Raw genomic sequence first — 14683 nt, 5'->3', positions numbered from 1 at the left:
CCGTGAGGGGGGAGGGGAAGAGAGCTGGGTTTTTGTCTGGGATCTGAGTGATTTTATTGAGTTTGTCATAGTTGACTGCCTTATGGGCAGCCTTTTTGAGTCTGGCAATGAGACGGGATTATATGGCTACAGAACTGGCGCCCTGGAGAATGAACCTGATATTCCCTTCTTGGGTCAATTCGGCGGATCGTGTTAATGCTAACCAGGTTGGCCGCTGCGTCCTGTCTAGGGAGGGCCCCAGCATGGTCCTGAGCTGCTAGCCAGACCTGTTCCTTCTCCTCTGGGGTTCAAGAGGAGGACAGGAGGACATAGATGTTGTGCCAGGTCAGGTCATAGGGCTGGGTCAGGTAAAAGTATTTGGGTCAGTGGAAAAAGACCCTAGTCTTTTTTCAACCTGGGTAAGGTCAGACACAGACAATGGGAGGTGGACCTGGACTGTGCCCCTCAGTTCCTGCTCCCTCCCTCAGGGATAGAATGGGCATGGGAACAGAAGTGGCTGTAGAGCAGTGGTTCTCAACCTTTCTAATGCCGCGACCCTTTAATACAGTTCCTCATGTTGTGGTGACTCCCAATTTCATTGTTACAAATTGAACATAATTAAAGCATAGTGATTAATCACAAAAAAAATATGTAATTATATATGTGTTTTCCGATGGTTTTAGGCGACCCCTGTGAAAGGGTCGTTCCACCCCCAAAGGGGTCGTGACCCACAGGTTGAGAACCGATGCTGTAGAGGAAGGCAGTCTTTGGGTGGCCCAAGAGCGAGTGTTGGGTGGGGAAAAGGCTGTATTGGAACTCGAGTTGTCGGGATTTGGGCTCTCAGGGGTGGTGGGAGAAGTGGTCGCTGGGTCCAAAGTAGATTCAGCATCAGAAGTGTTCAGGGTATGTTGTTTTGCATGAAGCAGAAGGACCTGGTAGGTAGAGCAGGACTGACAGAGAGAGGGACAGGACAGACAGGTGAAAAGGCCAGGACGTAGGGAATCTCTGACCACTTTCTATCTCAGGACAACAATTATCTAAGTCTCACAATGTGTTAAATTGAAAGTGCTGTTTTCAGAGACTCATTATCTAGTTTATATTGTGGCCCAACAGTGTTACAAAAGAAAATGAGGCGCTTGGGCCTGATCTACCCCTGAGTCTAAGGTGGTTGAGATTTGTAAGGACACAGTCAAGAGGGGCCGTTTTAGGGTTTGGGGAGGAAGTGTTCACCATGATAAGAATAGTGTGCTCCACATGAGGGGAAGGGTGAGTGACAGACCACAAATCCAAAGGTGGCTGTTTGGGGCAGACGTCCTCACTGCTAAACAAATCACCACAAGAAGCGAGGGTGACCCTCTAGACTGGGTGCCCCCAGTCCAGAAGGACCCAAAGCCGAACAGCTGAGGGCTCTTCTGGCCTAGCGCTAGGACTTTCAAGAAGTCAATGAGAGTGAGTGGACAGAAGACTCCAGATGAGGGAAGTTGTGGAACATCACTCACCTAGAGAAGATTGGCCGGTGTGGGCCGGAGGGTCAGCAATGGAGAAGGAGAGGTTCCTGATCTGGCATCCTCCTTGGCTGGTTCGGGAGGGCCTGTAAGGGAGGGATGCCCAATCGAGGCCAGCAATTGAGCCGCCCAAGTAGGATTCAGAGGCAAACCAGGACGAGCTGTTGCTGCCTACTGCTCTCTGAGCAGCAAACTCGGGGTGACCGAAGCCAGGGCAATGGCTCCCCTTCCCCATGAACCCTCCTGGGTTTTAGTCGCCGAAATGTTAAGGTTGCCGAAGGAGCTATCCACAAGGCCATAAGTGGTAAGAATTATAAATGTATTAGGTCGTCTGGAAACCAAATGGGCTGAGCCCCAAAATGGCGCCAGAACCCAAGGAAGGGGAGTCAGAGGTTTTAAAGGACTCTAGGTGGGCTGTTTTGGTGGGGAACTCTCTAGGTGGGTTGCATCCTGGGGAAGTCTGGAGGGGAAAGACAATGGTCTTAGCAAGTGGAATGTGGTCTAAGCGAAAGGGAATGTTGGTTGTGAAGTGGCTAAAGGTCAGTTCCCAAGGGAGGGGATATTGATTCAATTATTTGATCAGACCTAGCAAAGTCCAAGGTTGCATAGCTAGGAAATGGTGGGGCCATATTCCAACCCAGGTCCAGCCCAACTCAGGAGTCATATTTCAACCCAGGACTTAACTACAAAGCCCATGCTCATCCAACCCAGAGTTCAGGAACTTTCTCCTGATTTAAACACATGCATTTTTATACAGGTATCTGATATCATGGCTGTGACCCTCAGGGGTCATTCACATGTTCCTGACATTCTCCCTACTCCCCCAATAACATCTCTATCCAATCCTATGGAGCTCTGTACCTGTACCTACCAAATTTATAGGGGGAATGCTCAACATGACAGGGTCCCAGGTTATGATTTCATACTAAAAAATTCCAAGTTTTAAAAATGGCAATTGAGTATATTGCTTAATTCTCACATGCAATTGTTATCAAGTTCAGACATCCCAGCCTAACTATATCCCATACATCCATCTCCTTTTCATTTCACTCTAACCCAGGCCCCTTTCTTCCTCTACCTAGGACCACTTACAACAGAAGGCCCCCATATCTATGAGGGGGACAAACTTTAGAGTTAATTACAGTTGAGAGACTACTGTTGAAGACCAGGGAAAGGGAAGTAAAATAACAAAGTGGCAGAAAGTACTTGGGCTGTAGAGTCAGATCCAAATATAAACTCTAAATCTGATACCTATTAGTTCCATGACTTTCACAATAGTTAACCACTGATTAAAAATGATGATGATGATGAAGATAATGATGGTACCAATGAAGCACTTGCAACTTACCCAAGCTAATAAATGTTGGTCTGACTAAAAAGCACTCTTGTACATAGATTGAGATGATACAATAAAGTTAAAGAAAGAGGAATTGACAGTGTGAAAAAATATATATCTATATCTATATATGTATATATAAAAGCCTAAGTGACCATTCAACCATTCACGATGACCCACATTGACCAGGGGGCAGACGCTCAATGCATAGGCATGGAAACATGGAACAGACTGATGAATCTCAGCAAGAAGTGGGTAAAGGGGGTGGGGGGCGGGAAGAGATTAACCAAAGATCTTATATGCATACTAGAGGCCCGGTGTACGGATTCGTGCACCAGTGGGGTCCCTCGGCCTGGCCTGCAGTCTGACATCTGCCAAGGGGTCCCAAATTGCGAGAGGGCGCAGGCCAGACCAAGGAACCCCACTGGTGCATGAATCTGTGCACTGGGCCTCTAGTTTATATATATTTGATTAGACATTCAAGTTCTATTGCCTCTTTAGCAATAGAGCATCTAAAGTACATGATGATGTTTGATTTATTTTCCTAGTCATTACTCAGGATCAAAATACTGCACAACTCCAAAGGTCTCCAATCACATTATAGTCTATAAGTTTAAATAATCGAATCACAAGGTACCTTTAGAGTCAACAGTCACAAGGTAAAAGATTTTACAAAAAAATAGTCCAGAGAGGATGCCCAGTTACAAATGAGTTTTTTCATCTCATACTCATAAGGATCCTGCTGCAGAAATGAATTTACCAAACTACCGAGGTGTCAGATGTAGTCGTTGAATCTCTTTCCTAAACTGGGACTGCATTGATGCTACCTGCTGCTGGGTAAGGGCCTTGTCACAGGTCTGGTAGGTCAGTCTATAGCAGAGACTGATCTGCTTAGTCTTGGGATGCTGAAAACGACTAAGGAATTGTATGGATATGACAGTGTCTTGGGACACTGCTCGGGCCACAGTGTGAAACTCTAGTTCATCAAATCCTTTTTTCTCATCTAACCAAAAACTAATATCATGCACATAGATTGGAGGATATAGGGAATAACTTTTAAAGGGTTCTATTTTCTCAGGGACAAAATTCTTCAGAAAACGTTTATCAAAGGTCCACAACATCCTCCAGTCAGAGATACCCCAGACAAGCATGGCTAATAGGTCCAAGTTCATAGACACAAACACAAAACACTGTTCTTCATGTATAATGCTTGGAACAGATGTGGTAACAGACCCAATACTCAGATCCTTGGCACAACCTGGGCCAAAGTTATGAGACTTCACATTAATCATATAATCTTTCCCATTTGGTTGAAAGACAAATTCTACTGAATTGCTCTGTTTAGAACCCTCCAGCAATGTCTGAGCCAGAAGGCTATCTAGAATGCCCTTCAGGTGGTTCCGTAGTGACTGAAGACAGTCATCCGGATTTTTATTAAACCCAAGGATAAGTAAAGTCTCGTGAAATGCTGGCATTGTGAAAGGTAAGATGTGACACTTCTGAAAGACAGGTCCACTGAGGATGTACAAAGAACCTGGGAGGAAGTCTGGTGCTTGGATGACAGTCTGAACATGAACTAGGAGCGAAGGTCTAAGCCAGATCTTGGCTTGGGCATAGAGTCCTTCATGAGATTCTTCCTTACCATCTCTTCCAGGGCTCTTGGGAAAGCTAAGTTCGGAAAGTGACACTAGAAAGTCCTCCATGTCTTCTGTTGTCCCACCAGTCAGGGACTCAGAATTTGAGTTATCCTCAAGGAGATGAATCCAAAAGACACTTGATAGAATGTCACAGTTCCAGGAAGTGAGAACACTGGTTTCTTCAGGTGGCAGCAAAGGGAAGGGACACTTCAGCCTTTTTAGAGGGAAAGCTTTGCCCAGTTCAGAAATCAGTTTCTCATTTATGGTTTTGATAGGATGACGGGAAGATGTTTCTAGGAAACCTCTGTGTAAACACAAACACAAAATAACCTTTTAAACTTAAAATAGTAAATAATTACAATGTAGTTAGAATATAAAGTGCAAATAGCTAAATAGAAAAAAATTATCCTTAAGTTGATTCTGAAAAGAAACAAAGAAATCATCCACCATAAACAGAAATATCATGTGTTTCAGAACTCTGACAACCACAGTCCATACACTATACCAGAAAATTTTTAGTTCTAAAGAGGCTTATGTAGGCCAGACTGACAAGTATTCAGAGCACCAACATCATTAACAGTATATGTAGCATCCATTCAATATATGGTTGCCATCAAGCCAATCAGGATACAGTTAGAGATAGCAGTAATTTCTGGTAAAATACCAGTTACCTGTTCAACTTTCCTACAAGTGCTTCTGGTTCTGGAAAAGAAAACCACTGGTCACCCAATTTGACCCTGAAGATTCTCGGTTGCGAACCTTTAAAGGGTAAGCTCCGGGTGAAGATATGGTTCAAAGCACCTTCTACATGAAATGACTTATCTTGACTCCTGGCAAAATAGATACCAAGTATGAAAGACTGTTATTGTTAAATAAAGTATTTGAGACTGAATCAGGAAAACCTATGAGCTTTTTTTAATAATTAGTGAGAGAGCTGAAACAACTTAAACCTCTATTATTACTTACCTATATCCAGTGCACCTGTACCCTGGCACAGCCTCACAGCTGAAGGGATGCACATCACTTAAAATAAATCCGCCTAGAGCTGCCATGGCAACCACTTGCCAACTGTTGTGCCATTCTCTTGTGGGATTATCAGCAGGAGTCCCACCTTGTCCTCTACACAATGCCACATGGACTTCTCCTTCCTCTGCAAGAACATCTGCACAGCTAATGGGGAGAGGGGGGAGAAAATAGCGGCCATTTATCAGAAACAAGTAGCAATTACCACAGGAGTTAGTTATATATACATGGTTTGGCTCTGAAATAATTAAAATCTAGTCACACCCATTGGCAAAGAAACATGCAAAGAAAATAGCTGGAAGTATATTAGAATGTAAATCCAATGTTCAACTCAACTGACACTAGTGGCTGACCAGTGTTACCCAGCTTGGCATTTGCATTCTTCACCTACCTGCCATTGAAAGTCAATGTCTGCAAAGATCCTATACAGGATTCACTGATCAGGCTGTTCTTCCTGGTGGAGAAAGTTGTTCTTTTCACTCCCCTCCTGCCTATTAAAATTCAAATACTAACTTAAAATAGTGCCTCTGTGAAAAGTTTGTTGACAACCATGACCCAAAGAGACCTCCAATTATGCCATATGCTTTGGTAAATAGTGTAAAGCAGCGATGTTCCACCTGTTTCATCTTATGGCACACATAAACTACGAAAATTCTGCGGCACACCAAAAAGTTTATTTTTTGCTGATCTGACACACAAAAATAGGTATAAATTTGATTCATTCACACTGGACGGCTGCTGTTGTTTTGGTTGTCATTTTCTTATTTGACAATCTAGGGCAGTGGTCGGCAAACTCATTAGTCAACAGAGCCAAATATCAACAGTACAACGATTGAAATTTGAGAGCCAATTTTTTAAACTTAAACTATATAGGTAGGTACATTGTTATTAACTTAATTAGGGTACTCCTATGGCTTAGGAAGAGCCACACTCAAGGGGCCGAAGAGCCGCATGTGGCTCGCGAGCCGCAGTTTGCAGACCATGGATCTAGGGGAAGAGGGGTCAGTGCCCCTGACAAAACAATCAGGCGTTGCATGTTTTAAAAATTCTTGCAGCTGTGTCACAGTTCCCGGTGGAGAAAGTTGTTCTTTTCACTCCCCTCCTGCGTATTAAAATTCTATACTTCAAATACTAACTTGAAATGTCGCCTCTGTGAAAAGTTTGTTGACAGCGGTGACCCAGAGACCCGCAATTGTGCCACATGTTTTGGTATACTAGTGTGCCTGCCGCCAGACACCGGCTGAAAGTCACTGGTGTAAAGCACTGAGGTAAATTTCCAATAATGTTATGAGGTAGTTACTATTAATATCCTCAGTTTATAGACAAGGAAGCAAAAAAGGATTAAGTAAGCTTACCTAAAACCATACGACTATTAAGTAGTGGGCGTGGATTTGAGTCCAGGCAGTTTGGCTCCTAAATCCATGCTCCTCACCTTTAGACTACACTGGTTACCATTATGTTACATGATCAAAAATAGGTGATCTGCCCTTTAGACACTCAGGAGCACACTATCTGTACTTTGACTTAGCCTTCAGGGTTATATGTCTGCCTTTCTTTTTTTTTTTTTTTTTAATGTATTTTACTGATTTTTACAGAGAAGAGGGGAGAGGGATAGAGTTAGAAACATTGATGAGAGAGAACCATCGATCAGCTGCCTCCTGCACACTTTCTACTGGGGATGTGCCCGCAACCAACATACATGCCCTTGACTGGAATCAAACTCGAGACCCTTCAGTCCGCAGGCCAACACTCTATCCACTGAGCCAAACCGCTTGCAGCGGTTCTCAACCTGTGGGTCGCGACCCTTTTGGCAGTCGATCGACCCTTTCACAGGGGTTGCCTAAGACCATCCTGCATATCAGATATTTACATTACTATTCATAACAGTAGCAACATTACAGTTATGAAGTAGCAACAAAAATAATTTTATGGTTGGGTCACAACATGAGGAACTGTATTTAAAGGGCCAGAAGGTTGAGAACCACTGGTTAGGGCATATACGTCTGCCTTTCCAACGAGACTGTGAATTCTTATGGAGCGTTATATTCTCTCTAAACCCAGCACAGTAATTGACACACGTGAGCCTGAGTTCCCAAACTACAATGTTCCAGTGCCGTATGTCATGTCCATCTTTCCTGGTGCGTGCTCTCCCTTCCTCACCTCTGGAAAAACTTGGCAAGCAGTTCCCTGTTCCTAGCTACTCCAGCTTTGCGTCCACAGTGCGGAAAGTTAAAACAAATTCGGTCGAACACCCTGTCGTGCGGTTCGAAGGCATCTGCCAGCTGGGTGCAGTCCACACCAAAACGTATCTCTGCACCTGGCACGAAATACAGACAGGAGGGCGTCTTAGGACCTGGAAGCATAGAAAACCCTTCCCTAACCTGAGCCGTGCGAAGCAACCCCGGTCTAGGCACAGAGCGCGCGCTTTCTGCGAATCTTCACGGGACTGTCAGGAGCAACCCTCTCGTGAATGCCCACGTTCCCACCCTCTCCGCGTGGGGCCGTCGCTGCGCGGGGCCGGCGCTGGGCGGGGCCGGCGCTGGGCGGGGCCGGCGCTGGGCGGGGCCGGCGCTGGGCGGGGCCGGCGCTGGGCGGGGGCCGCGCGGAGGGGGCCGCGCGGAGGGGGCCGCGCGGAGGGGGCCGCGCGGAGGGGGCCGCGCGGAGGGGGCCGCGCGGAGGGGGCCGGCGCTGGGCGGGGCCGGCGCTGGGCGGGGCCGGCGCTGGGCGGGGCCGGCGCTGGGCGGGGCCGGCGCTGGGCGGGGCCGGCGCTGGGCGGGGCCGGCGCTGGGCGGGGCCGGCGCTGGGCGGGGCCGGCGCTGGGCGGGGCCGGCGCTGGGCGGGGCCGGCGCTGGGCGGGGCCGGCGCTGGGCGGGGCCGCGCGGAGGGGGCCTGGCTACCTCGCTCGCGCAGGCGCCGCAGGTTCTCCCGGGCCGCCGGGTCCCCCGCGAAGTCGGCGGGGCGCTGGAGGCAGGTGGCCGTTAGACTAGTGCTCAGGTCCAGGGTCTCGCTCACGGCGGCGGCGAAGGAGAAATTCCCCTCCCCAACCAAGAGGAGGCGCCCAGGGGCCATGGCCTCAACTGGCTCTCCCGCTCGCGTCCTCGGAGGCGCCCATTAACGTCACTTCCGTCGCGGGGCTCCAGCTGACGGCGCCTCACTCGTCGCCGGTGGATGACGCACCTCAGGCTTGGTGGCCTTGGACAAACTAGTGCAGCCACATCCAGAGATGAACCTAACCATGAGTGCCAAAGGGAGACGCCGACCACGCCGTCCCCATACTCCGCCCACCCCCTCGAGAGTCTGAAATAAAATCCCCGGAGCCCGAGGGGGCCCCGAGCGACTTCGTCACCCAAGCATGAGGTCACAAGCAGTCGGTAGCGCAGAGGGAGAGGCCGAGGGGGAGGGAGTTCTGAGTGAAGGAAGCGGGGCGGGACTCGGGCCGCCGAGAGGTTAAAGTCGGCGTGTTCTGCGTTCTGCTCGCTCCAGACACTGAGGATTTGATAGCAGTCTTCGTCTCACCCAAAATGGCTGCTGGCCATTGTCTCTACTGCTCGGAATGTCTCCAGGTGCTCCCATCCCCTGCCTTTTGTTCATTCAGGAAATACTGAGTGCCTGCTGTGTGCCGCTGTGAGCACGGTTAGGTAGATGAGCAAGATGCGGCCTCTGGCTTCGCTGAGCTTGTGGTCTGGGGAAGGATGCGCACGCAGCAACGAGGCAGTTCTGACACAGCTGGGAGTGGAGTGACTCAGGGTGCCCGCGGGGCACACAGACGGGGGGGGGGTGTCGGGGAGGGGGGGGGGGGGAGAAAGATTCCCTGGCAATCGGGGATAGGTCAAGGGGAAAAAAAGGAGACGTATGTAATACTCTTTGTAATACCTTAAGCAATAAAACAAAATTTAAAAAAAAAATAAAAAAAGATTCCCTGGCATTGAGACGAGTTGAAAGCTAAGGGGGAAAAGTACACTTTACCCGAGTCAAGAGGAGTGAAGAGGCAGAAGGAACAATATATGCCAAAGCATGATGGAGACACAGAGCAGTTGAGTTTGGCTGCAATGTCGTTGGAGGGAGAGTAGATAGTAGATGACACTGAAAAATTAAGCAGGGGCCAGGACATACAGAGCGTTATAAGCCATTTCAATAGACTGGACCTTATTCTGAAACAGGGGCCAGACACTGAAACATTTTAAATAGGAAGAGAACACAATTACATTTTTATTTTCGAAAGCCCTGCGTTTTTGTGTGAAGAAGGATTGGAAAGCCCTAGTGGCTAGCCGGTTTGGCTCAGTGGATAGAGCATCAGCCTGCAGACTGAAGGGTGCCGGTTCAAGGGCACATACCTCGGTTGCAGGTTCCTCCCAGGCCTGGGCCCAGGTTGCGGCTCATTCAGGAGGCAACCACATCGATGTGTTTCCCTCACATCCATGTTTTTCTCTGTCTTTCCCTCTCTCTTCCACTCTCTTTAAAAATCAGTGGAAAAATATCCTCAGGTGAGGATTAACAAAACAAAAGAAGGATTGGAGAACTAGACTGATGGCATGGAGGTCAAATAGGAGGCTCTTGCAGTCATGGAGTCCAGGGCTGATTGGGAGATCTGAATTGTAACTTGGCAGTGGGGATAGACGATAGTGGGCTAATTAAAAAATCAACACGACCTCATGATTAGGTGATGTAAGGGATTGAAAGAGGAATTGGTGTCAAAGATAAGCCCCGGGCTGAAACTGGTTTGGCTCAGGGGATAGAGCGTCGGCCTGCGGACTGAAAGGCCCCAGGTTCGATTCCGGTCAAGGGCATGTACCTGGGTTGCAGGCACATCCCCAGTGGGAGATGTGCAGGAGGCAGCTGATCGATGTTTCTAACTCTCTATCTCTCTCCCTTCCTCTCTGTAAAAAATCAATAAAATATATTAAAAAAAAAAAAAAGAAAAAAGATGAGCCCCGGGTTCCAGGAGTGGAAAACTGAGTGGATGATGGTATCTGTCCTACTGCCCCAGGACCGTATCGCCTTGGTCTGCAGCCTGAATACTAAGCCTGTTGAACATTGTGGTACCAGCTACTCTTTAGTCATTATGCTGTTTGTTGACATCAGTGCATGCACCTGTCTTGCAAAGGCACATCATGTGAGAGGACAGTATTGGCTTTGTCCCTACCTGTGGAAAGGTGGGTGAGTGGTGACCTGGTCATGGTGATCGAGTGATCTACATTCTGTCTCTGCTTAAGAACTGGGAGGACCAGGTTTGGTAACATCTCTTCTTTTAAAGAACATGGACCAGAAGAGTAAGGTTTTCTGTCACTCTCCTATAGAATCTACAAACAACGTAAACTCCTCAGGATCAAATTACTTTTCTTCAGGAAAGGTAATGTCTTGCTCCTAAGCCAAGGGACCAGACTTATATTTTTCTTTTTGCCAAAAATAAAAATGGGTAGGCTTCTTTTGATTTCTTACAAATTGAAAATCAGATATTGGTCATCTGGTATGTTCAGAGAACTGTTGATTGAGAGGTCAGGCAGAAGGAGAGAGTGTGATAATAAGACACAAATCCTGTCCTCAGGGATTTAGAGTTTAGTATAGGCTATTGGAAGTGTACTTAACGAACTCTTGAGCCCAGCCAGTGTTGCTCAGTGGTTGAACTTCGACCTATGAACCAGGAGGTCATGGTTTGATTATCCTAGTCAGGGCATATGCCCTGGTTGTGGGTTTGGTTCCCCAGAGGGGAGGATGAAGTAGACAGTCAATTAATGCTTCTCTCTCATCATTGATGTTTCTATCTCTCCCTCTCCCTTCCTCTCTGAAATCAATAAAAAATATATTTTTAAAAACTCTTGACACATGGTAGCAGTTATAAATATAGAAAGATGAACATGAAGTACAGTGTGAGACAAATAAGTTGACAAGGGAAGCCATATAGAATAATTGCATTTGAATTGGTCCTAGAAGGAAGGAAACTATTATTTATTGTGTTATCTAGTTTTCCAGTTCTCACTTCTCCTTATTCTCTTTGACTATAACAATACTTTTATATTTTTAGAGAGAGGAAGAGAGAAAGAGAAACATCAGTGCGAGAGAGAAACACTGATAGGTTGCCTCCTGCACGCAACCCGACTGGTGATCCACCACACAACCTGGGTATGTGCCTTGACTGGGAATCGAACCCACCATCATTTAGTGTACGATGGTCCAACCAACTGAGCCACACAGGCCAGGGAAATACTCTTAGTTCTTAAATTCCCACATCTCCAAATTACCTGAACGTTTAGCTAGTATATAGTACTAGGGTTACTAAAGTTTTTCTGTATTTTGGAGGGGGAGCATTTAATCTATATAGTCATTCATACTACTGATTGAGAGGATACGTCAGAGGACTTGTGAACCTGGGAAAAGGAAACAATGATAGCAATCAAATTGGAAGGAAAGCCTAGACTCTTAGTAAGGTGTGCTTATATTATGTTTGGCCAAGGGTGTAAAGGGGATGCCTTTTCTGCTCTCTGATTTGTATAAGAAGCTTTTCTCTTCATCTTTTCCCAGAGAGAGTTCCTCTCCTGTTTCCTTACAAACCCGCACTATGGCAGCCTCATTAATGCAGATGGCCATGCTGAAGTGTGGACAGATTGGAATAATATGTCCAAGTTTTCCCAGTATGGATGGAGGTGCACCACTAATGAGAATGCCTATTCAGATCGTACCCTGATGGGCAACTGGAACCAGGAAAGATATGATCTAAGGAATATAATGCAGCCCAAACCCTTGCCTTCCCAGGTAATGTAACTGTCTTTTTCTTTGTTTCCTTCTGCTAGCAAAAGAACTAGTGGCCATTTGAGAGGCAAGAATCTGATCACTTCTAATGCTGAAATCTCTCGTACTTTTCAGGGACGTGGTTGGGGAGGGAAGCTGTTCTTAGCTGGAATACCTATCCCACTTTACTATGATGTTGAATATTACATTATTGTAAGGTAATAGAAAGATGGCTAGTACTCTTTCTCTTCTTGTTTGAATTTTATTCATCTAAAGAAATATACAATGTCTTTGGACCAAGGCTAGCTTTTCTCCTGGTCCTTGCCCTTTTAGGTCCCCTAAGCAAACATAAAAAGGTTATGAAAGTTAGTAGGATATAGAGTAATGATATATAGACCTCTAGTCAATCTAAAATATGGCAGAGCATGTTAGAATTCATGTCACTGTGTCCTTTATTTCCAAATATTGGATGTAGACTCCTATATTTTTAATTTATTACCTTTTCTTTCCAGTTTGGACACTACTTTGAAACAACATATGATACAAGCTACAATAACAAAATGCCACTTTCAAACCATAGTAGGTGGACTATTCTTTTTAATTCTTAAATTCTCAGGACCTAATTCAAGGCCTGGAACATAGAAGGAACTCAAATAAAAGTTAACTGAATGAGTGAATAAATGAATGAATGAGTGAATGATTTCTCTCTTTTCTGAATTCTACAGGACTCACTCTCTATTCCCTCAGAAGTAATAATGAAATTGGTTACTAAGTCTCCTTACTATTGACTGATTCCACTTGTCTTCTCTCTTCTCTTCCCTCAGGATTTAAGCGAGAGCCTCACTGGTTCCCAGGACATCAACCTGAGCTGGATCCACCTCGATACAAATGCACAGAAAAGTCAACTTATATGCGTAGCTATCCAAAACCTCAAATTGAGCACCACTCTGTGTGTGTATGTAATCATAATAACTGCCCATTTCAGAGTCTGAGGTTCTAACAAAATAAGAAGAAGCTTCATTTTTCCAGAACAGAATACAGGAGGGAGCACATTCTAAGCGCAACTAAGAAGTCAGAACACTGTAGCACAATTTCACTCTCTGAATAAATAAAGCACAGGAAATGTTATCTACCACCTTTAACCAATATTTAAATGTAAAATTTGAGTTGGTTACATCTATTAGTTATATAATTGGGGGTGTTGTAAGAGGGCAGTAAAAAGAATTATTTCTCTCAAATCTATAACCAGTCTGCTCCTTCCTGCCTTCCATCAGGAGCAAAATTCAGTATAACTTAGGTTACATTTGCCTAGATACTCTCTGGGTATGAGTCTGGTAGTCATGGTCAGATAGTGTAACTTTAATGTGATCTTAATGAACGTTCCTCTTAAGGACTAGAAAAAGAAAAAGAACTTTTTTATTATCATAAAGAATTTAAAACATACAAATGCAGCCCTGACCGGTTTGGCTCAGTGGATAGAGCAGCCGTGGGCAAACGACGGCCTGCGGGCCGGATGCGGCCCGTTTGAAATGAATAAAACTGAAAAAAAAAAGACCATACCCTTTTATGTAATGATGTTTACTTTGAATTTATATTAGTTCACACAAACACTCCATCCATGCTTTTGTTCCGGCCCTCCGGTCCAGTTTAAGAACCCATTGTGGCCCTCGAGTCAAAAAGTTTGCCCACCCCTAGGATAGAGCGTCGGCTTGTGGACTGAAGAGTCCCAGGTTCAATTCCAGTCAAGGGCATGTACCTTGGTTGCGGGCACATCCTCAGTAGAGGGTGTGCAGGAGGCAGCTGATCTATGTTTCTCTCTCATCAATGTTTCTACCTCTCTATCCTTCTGCCTTCCTCTCTGTAAAGAATCAATGGAGCCCTGCTGGTCTGGCTCAGTGGATAGAGCGTCGGCCTCTGGTCTGAAGGGTCCCAGGTTTGATTCCAGTCAAGGGCACATCCCCAGGTTACGGGCTCGGTCCCCAGTGTGGGGCATGCAGGAGGCAGCCAATCAATGATTCTCATCATTGATGTTTCTCTCCCCCCCGCCTCTCTCTCTCTCTCTCTCTCTCTCTCTCTCTCTCTCTCCCTTCCTCTCTGAAATCAATCAATATATATATATATATATATTTTTTTTTTTAAAGAATCAATGGAATATGTTAAAAAAATAAAATATACAAATGCAGACAGAATATTATAATGAACTCCCATCTTCAAAACTTTATGATAAATTTTCCTACCCCTATCTACTCTGTTTTTTATAAAATTAATTTTGGAGCAGATCTCAGAAATTATCTTATCTATAAATATTTATATTTATATTTACTCCCCACAAAAATCACCACAGAAACCTGTTGATCAAACAAAGCTGAGTTATTAAGCCTACAGCAAGGAAGAACATCAGCTTGACAGAGTCTTGGTAATAATTCAAAAGACAAATATTTGGGTAAGTTATATCTTCAGGAATTGGGATAAGGGCT

At 45.6% G+C, this 14683-nt stretch overlaps 2 protein-coding genes across 3 annotated transcripts; one reads left to right on the top strand and one right to left on the bottom strand.

The window, feature by feature from the left end:
* Positions 1-3340: 3340 nt before the first annotated feature.
* Positions 3341-9168, bottom strand: FDXACB1 (ferredoxin-fold anticodon binding domain containing 1). 2 transcript variants are annotated; one of them, XM_081098995.1, is made up of 5 exons: positions 8378-9168; positions 7641-7797; positions 5424-5627; positions 5129-5287; positions 3341-4761 (listed from the first exon to the last, which is right to left on the bottom strand). In XM_081098995.1, exons 1-5 carry the CDS (start codon positions 8547-8549, stop codon positions 3585-3587), a joined length of 1869 nt encoding a protein of 622 aa, XP_080955121.1. In that variant the 5' UTR covers positions 8550-9168; the 3' UTR covers positions 3341-3584. The 2 variants fall into 2 exon arrangements, with proteins under 2 accessions (XP_080955121.1, XP_080955122.1); XM_081098996.1 differs by lacking the exon at positions 5129-5287 and having other exon boundaries at positions 8378-9114.
* On the top strand, positions 8872-13748 carry CFAP68 (cilia and flagella associated protein 68). The gene is made up of 4 exons (XM_081098997.1): positions 8872-9043; positions 12000-12230; positions 12719-12785; positions 13031-13748. The coding sequence occupies exons 1-4, from the start codon at positions 9002-9004 to the stop codon at positions 13204-13206; spliced, it is 516 nt and encodes a 171-aa protein (XP_080955123.1). The 5' UTR covers positions 8872-9001; the 3' UTR covers positions 13207-13748.
* The last annotated feature ends 935 nt before the right edge of the window (positions 13749-14683 follow it).

This window comes from Myotis nattereri, assembly GCF_964212035.1.
Source record: "Myotis nattereri genome assembly, chromosome: 9".
Taxonomy (NCBI): domain Eukaryota; kingdom Metazoa; phylum Chordata; class Mammalia; order Chiroptera; family Vespertilionidae; genus Myotis; species Myotis nattereri.
This window is presented reverse-complemented; position numbering and strand designations above follow the sequence as displayed.

Excerpts from the sequence above, each read along its gene's own strand:
- FDXACB1 (XM_081098995.1), bottom strand. The coding sequence starts at position 8,549 with ATGGCCCCTGGGCGCCTCCTCTTGGTTGGGGAGGGGAATTTCTCCTTC. Across the intron at positions 5,628-7,640 it reads CTTGCCAAGTTTTTCCAGAG|CTGTGCAGATGTTCTTGCAG; the intron begins GTGAGGAAGGGA and ends TCTCCCCATTAG. Across the intron at positions 5,288-5,423 it reads TACAGGTGCACTGGATATAG|GAGTCAAGATAAGTCATTTC; the intron begins GTAAGTAATAAT and ends CTATTTTGCCAG.
- CFAP68 (XM_081098997.1), top strand. The coding sequence starts at position 9,002 with ATGGCTGCTGGCCATTGTCTCTACTGCTCGGAATGTCTCCAG. Across the intron at positions 9,044-11,999 it reads ACTGCTCGGAATGTCTCCAG|AGAGAGTTCCTCTCCTGTTT; the intron begins GTGCTCCCATCC and ends ATCTTTTCCCAG. Across the intron at positions 12,786-13,030 it reads AATGCCACTTTCAAACCATA|GATTTAAGCGAGAGCCTCAC; the intron begins GTAGGTGGACTA and ends CTCTTCCCTCAG.